Source organism: Hevea brasiliensis, chromosome 11 (assembly GCF_030052815.1).
Source record: "Hevea brasiliensis isolate MT/VB/25A 57/8 chromosome 11, ASM3005281v1, whole genome shotgun sequence".
In the NCBI taxonomy this organism is placed as follows: domain Eukaryota; kingdom Viridiplantae; phylum Streptophyta; class Magnoliopsida; order Malpighiales; family Euphorbiaceae; genus Hevea; species Hevea brasiliensis.
The window spans coordinates 87,325,644-87,331,677 of NC_079503.1; the positions used below are offsets into that span (position 1 = coordinate 87,325,644).

Below are 6,034 nucleotides of genomic sequence, written 5' to 3' on the forward strand. Positions count from 1 at the left end.
CTGAGATTTAAAAGATAGCTAAAGCTTTAAGAGCAGAATCTAAAAGAAGAAAAGCTGAACTCAGAATTCAAAGACAGCAAGAGCAACATTAAGAGCAACAAGTGATAGAAGCTATGGCAAACAACAACAACCGATCAATTAAGGATCATGCTTTTCCTAATTTTGGATATTTTAGACCGAGTATTACAAGGCCTAGAGTGGAAGCAAACAACTTTGAGTTGAAGCCCTCACTTTGTCAAATGGTTCAACAATCACAGTTCGGGGGAGGTCCTACTGAGAGTCCACATGTGCACCTTGCACATTTTCTTGAAATTAGTGACATGCTATCCGGCTAAGATTATTTCCTTTTTCTTTGAAGGATCATGCTACGGAGTGGTTGCATTCATTACCTCCGGGTTCAACAACTACTTGGGATGAGTTGTCACAAGCTTTCTTGGCTCAATACTTTCCTCCTAGCAAGACTGCAAAATTAAGAAATGAATTAATTTCTTTCAGACCAAGGGATGTTGAGAGTCTCTATGAAGCTTGGGAGAGATATAAGGATCTTCAAAGGAGATGTCCACATCATGGAATCCCTAAATGGATGCTAGTTCAACATTTCTACAATGGTGTTTCTCCAGCAATTAGAAGTATAATTGATGCATCATCAGGAGGTGATCTTATGGAAAAGTCAAAAGATGAAGCTTATTCAGCATTGGATAAAATTGCTTACAACAATTATCAATGAAGCTGTGAAAGAAATGAGATGAAGAAGCCACCAGCTGGTATATATGAATTAGATGCCATGAGTATGTTCAATGCCAAATTTGATGCTTTGACGAGAAAAATGGATAAGTTAAGCATGAAGGTTGACTCATCAATTGGAGGATCTAGTCATACAAAAGATGTTGGTGCAAGAAATATGCATTGTATCAATGATTTTCCTTCCTATGGGCAAGAGTTTGGAAATGAGCAAGTTGATTTTGTTGGGAATTACAATCAAAAACCAGTTGGTAATCCTTTTTCTGCTACATATAATCCAACATGGAGGAATCACCCTAACTTTTCTTGGGGAGGTTGACAAGGGCAGCAACAAAATTATCAACAACCTCCTAATTTTTAGCAACAACAGCAGAATTTTCAGCAAAACAGAGTACCACCTGGTTTTCCACCACAAAGGAATCAAAATACACCTATTCCACAACCATCAGTTCAGTCTTCAGACCAAGATTCAATTTTTAAGTCTATGATGGAGAATTTCTTAACTGTTTAACAAAAATAAGGAGAAATGATTCAACAATTAACTTCAAGAATAGACCAGCTTGCCACTCATAACAGGATGTTGGAAAACCAAATAGCTCAACAAGCAAGCTCTTCTAGCAAAGCACAAGGAAAACTTCCAAGTCAACCAGAGAATCCTAGAGAACATTGCAAGGCAATGATCCTAAAGAGTGGGAAAATTGTGGGAGAAGAAGAGAAAGATGAGGTAAAAGAGGAAAAGAAGAAAGAAGATAAAGATAAAAATGAATTTATTTTGAATCATGATGAAGTTAATGAGGAAGCAAACAAGAAGAATGAAGTTGAAAAAGAAGAAGAGGAAAAGTATGTGCCTCCACCACCATACAAGCCACCATTGCCATATCCTCAGAGGTTTCAAAAAGCAAAGCTAGATAAGCAGTTTGGGAAATTTTTGAAAGTTTTGAAGAAGTTATACATCAACATTCCATTTACAGATGCAATTTCTCAAATGCCCTCATATGCTAAATTCCTTAAAGAAATTTTGTTAAACAAGAGGAGATTAGAAGATTATGAAATTGTGGCATTAACAGAGGAGTGTAGTGCTCTCTTACAGAATAAACTTCCACTAAAATTGAAGGATCCAGGAAGTTTCTCTATTCCTTGTCACATTGGGGATACTAGTATTGAAAAAGCATTGTGTGATCTTGGAGCTAATGTAAGCTTGATGCCACTCTCCATTTGTGAAAAGTTGAAGGTAGGAGATTTGAAGCCCACCACCATTTCTTTGCAACTAGCTGATAGATCTATCAAATATCCAGTGGGAATTTTGGAAAATGTGGCCTTAAAAGTTGGAAAATTTTTTATTCCTGTGGATTTTGTGGTTCTTGAGATGGAAGAGGATATTCACATACCTATCATCTTGGGAAGGCCATTTTTAGCCACACAAGGGGCTATAATTGATGTAAAGAATGGTAGATTGACATTAAAAGTTGGAGAAGGTGGTGGAATTTAATTTGAATCAGACTTTAAAGAAACATCATGGAATTGATCCTTGCTTAAGGGTGGATGTTATTGATGAGATTGTGGAAGCAGAATTTAAGAAAAGATATCCTGAGGACCCTTTGGAGAATTGTTTGGTACATAGTAGAACAACAAAGGATGAAAATCCTAAAGTTGCAGCTTTTGCTCAAATTTTGGAAGCTACTTAAGAAGTTGTAGGAGATCAAGTTTTGCAAGTTGAAGAATTGAAATATGAAGTTACACAATCATCTTTGCTAAATGAGAAGGACGCACCACAGGTAGACCTCAAACCACTTCCATCTACATTAAGGTATGCTTTTCTTGGACCTAATTCAACTTATCCTATCATTATTAATGCAAATTTGAGTGATGTACAAGTTGAAAAATTGCTGAGAGAGTTAAGAGCAAATAGGAAAGTCATTGGTTACTCTATTGATGACATAAAAGGTATAAACCCCACCTTATGCATGCATAGGATTCTCTTAGAAGATAATTTTAAGGCTACCATAGAACATCAAAGAAGGTTAAATCCTAATATGAAAGAGGTGGTGAAGAAAGAAGTCTTGAAACTGCTTGAAGCTGGGATCATTTATCCTATTTCTGATAGTAGTTGGGTTAGCCCAGTTCATGTGGTTCCTAAGAAAGGAGGTGTGACCGTTGTGAAAAATGAAAATAATGAGTTGATACCTACTAGAATTGTCACAGGGTGGAGGATGTGTATAGATTACAGGAAGCTTAATAGTGCCACTAGGAAAGACCATTTTCCCTTGCCTTTTATTGATCAAATGTTAGAGAGGTTAGCAAAACATTCATATTTTTGTTATTTGGATGGGTATTCTGGTTTTTTCCAAATCCCAATACATCCTAGTGATCAAGAGAAAACCACATTCACATGTCCATATGGCACATTTGCATATAGAAGGATGCCTTTTGGCTTATGTAATGCACCAGCTACTTTTCAGCGGTGTATGATGGCCATTTTCTCTGATTTTATTGAGGAAATTATGGAAGTTTTCATGGATGATTTTTCTGTATATGGTTTTTCTTTTGATAATTGTCTATCTAACCTCTCTAAAGTGCTTAAAAGATGTGAAGAAACAGATTTGGTGCTAAATTGGGAGAAATGTCATTTTATGGTGCAAGAAGGCATTGTACTTGGACATTTGGTATCACATAGAGGAATTGAAGTGGACAAGGCCAAAGTAAAAGTGATTGAGAGGATTCATTCACCAACTTCAGTGAAAGGAATTAGAAGTTTTCTTGGGCATGCTGGGTTCTACCGGCGATTTATAAAGGATTTTTCAAAAATTGCTAAACCTCTTACAAATTTGTTAAATCATGAGTTCCTTTTAATTTTGACCACGCTTGTTTTGATTCTTTTAATAGGTTGAAGGAAGCTCTAACAACAGCCCCTATTATGCAACCTCTGGATTGGTCATTGCCATTTGAGATTATGTGTGATGCTAGTGACTTTTCCATGGGAGTTGTACTTGGTCAGAAAAAAGAGAAGAGGTCTTATGCAATCTATTATGCCAACAAAACTCTAGATGATGCTCAAGTAAATTATGCCACCACTGAGAAAGAATTTTTAGCTGTGGTATTTATTGTGAAAAAGTTCAGATCATACCTGGTTGGATCGAAAGTGATTGTCTATACAGACCATGCAGCCATAAGATATTTGATGAATAAAAAAGAAGCAAAGCCAATATTGATAAGATGGGTTCTATTGCTACAGGAGTTTAACTTACAAATTAAAGACAAAAAGGGAGCTGAAAATGTTGTGGCGGACCATCTATCAAGGATTAAGTATGAAAGTAAGGATGGAAATGAAGAGGAATTGCCAATTGATGAGTTTTTCTCGAATGAGCAACTGCTAGTTGTTGTTGCTGCATTGCCATGGTTTGCATATTTTGTCAATTACCTGTCTTGTGGAGTTCTCCGACTAGATTTGAATTATCAATAGAAAAAGAAATTTTTTCATGATGTGAAATTTTATACATGGGAGGATCCATTGTTATTCAAGAGATGTAATGATGGCCTAGTTAGAAGATGCGTGCCTGAAGAGGAAATAGAAAACATTCTAGAGCACTGTCATTCTTCTGATTATGGAGGTCATTTTAGTGTGGATAAAACAGTGGGTAAAATACTTTAAGCTGGATTTTATTGGCCACACATGTTTAAAATTGTGAGAGAATTTATTTTGAGATGTGACAGATGTCAAAGAGTGGGGAATATTTCAAGAAAAAATGAAAAGCCACAACAAGAAATTTTGGAAATTGAGTTATTTGATGTTTAGGGCATAGATTTCATGGGACCATTCCCATCATCTTTTAGTAATAAGTACATTTTGGTAGGTGTGGATTATGTGTCTAAATGGGTTGAGGCCATTGCTTCCCCTACAAATGATGCAAGGATAGTAGTGAAATTTTTGAAAAAGTTTATTTTCACTAGATTCGGAGCTCCAAGAGCTATAATCAGTGATGGTGGATCTCATTTCTGCAATAAACAGTTTGAAAATCTTTTGAAGAAATATGGGGTTACTCATAAGGTAGCTACAACTTATCACCCTCAGACTAGTGGGCAAGTTGAAGTATCTAATAGGGAATTGAAGAGAATTCTGGAAAAAATTATTAATCATTCAAGGAAGGATTGGTCATTGAGGCTAGATGATGCATTATGGGCGTACAGGACAGCTTACAAGACACCCATTGGAACTACACCTTTTAAGCTAGTTTATGGGAAATCATGTCATTTGCCGGTTGAGTTGGAGCACTAAACATATTGGGCAATCCGAACTTTGAATTTTGACTTAAACAGTGCTGCAAAGAAAAGGTTACTTCAATTAAATGAACTTGAAGAGATAAGGTTGGATGCATATGAGAATACTAGGATTTTTAAAGAAAGGACTAGATTTTGGCATGATAAGTATATTAAAATAAAGGAGTTTAAAGAAGGTGATCTGGTTTTATTGTATAATTCTAGACTTAGACTCTTTCCTGGAAAGTTGAAATCAAGATGGTCTGGTCCTTTCAAGGTCGTCAAAGTTTATCCACATGGAGTTGTGGATATTTGGAGTGAAAATTCTGGTCTTTTTAAAGTTAATGGTCAAAGGCTCAAGATTTATATTACAGGCTAGCCCATTGAGAAGGGAACAAGTTGTTTCCTTGATGATCCACCAATTCACTGAATTAAAGAGGGTCAAGCTAATGACTTAAAATTAGCGCTCTATGGGAGGCACCCCAAAAATTTTTCCTTATACTTAATTTTTCTTTTATTTGTTTCATTTTATATCCTATTGAACTCAAATTTGACATTAAAATTTCTTTCTGCAGGTTGGTGGAGATTTTCAAGCAAATGTGTATGCTGAATTAATGCCTGGGAAGTTGCTGAACCTTATATTTGTCTTCCATTATGCATATTGTTTTTAACAAAGTCAAATCTGAACTAATTTAAGCTTTATGTCTGATTGCAGCAACATGGTGGAGTGAAAGGCCATTTTAGTTGCAGCATTATGAGGAAATTGATGAGAAATATAGAAACTTTCATGGTAATTAATAGCAATATGCTTTTGATTTTACTTTTTGGGTAATTAATTTTGATATAGTGCACTGAGATTGAGATACTTGTCTTTGTATAATTTGTGACCTTTCATAATACAATTCTGCAGAAATTTAACCATGTGAACAGTGTCTGCAGCAGAATTTTATTCCTTGTTCATGAATTTTTGATGATGAGTTTGGGGTTGAATTTGGGTGTTATTCCTTGTGGTGTGATTGTTAGTGTGAATATTACTTGA

The 6,034-nt window shown here is 35.7% G+C and overlaps 1 protein-coding gene and 1 non-coding gene across 2 annotated transcripts; one reads left to right on the plus strand and one right to left on the minus strand.

The window, feature by feature from the left end:
* Positions 1-466: 466 nt before the first annotated feature.
* On the minus strand, positions 467-573 carry LOC131170746 (small nucleolar RNA R71). Its single transcript, XR_009141514.1, has one exon. It is a non-coding gene; the product is annotated as a small nucleolar RNA R71 (small nucleolar RNA).
* A 3,973-nt stretch (positions 574-4,546) lies between these two features.
* On the plus strand, positions 4,547-6,034 carry LOC131170349 (uncharacterized). Its single transcript, XM_058129401.1, has 4 exons — positions 4,547-4,786; positions 5,571-5,639; positions 5,711-5,785; positions 5,906-6,034. Exons 1-4 carry the CDS (start codon positions 4,547-4,549, stop codon positions 6,032-6,034), a joined length of 513 nt encoding a protein of 170 aa, XP_057985384.1.

Coding starts and splice junctions, on each gene's coding strand:
- LOC131170349 (XM_058129401.1), top strand. CDS start 4,547: ATGGGACCATTCCCATCATCTTTTAGTAATAAGTACATTTTGGTAGGT. Junction 4,787..5,570: donor AATATGGGGTTACTCATAAG/GTAGCTACAACT, acceptor TTCTTTCTGCAG/GTTGGTGGAGATTTTCAAGC. Junction 5,640..5,710: donor AGTTGCTGAACCTTATATTT/GTCTTCCATTAT, acceptor GTCTGATTGCAG/CAACATGGTGGAGTGAAAGG.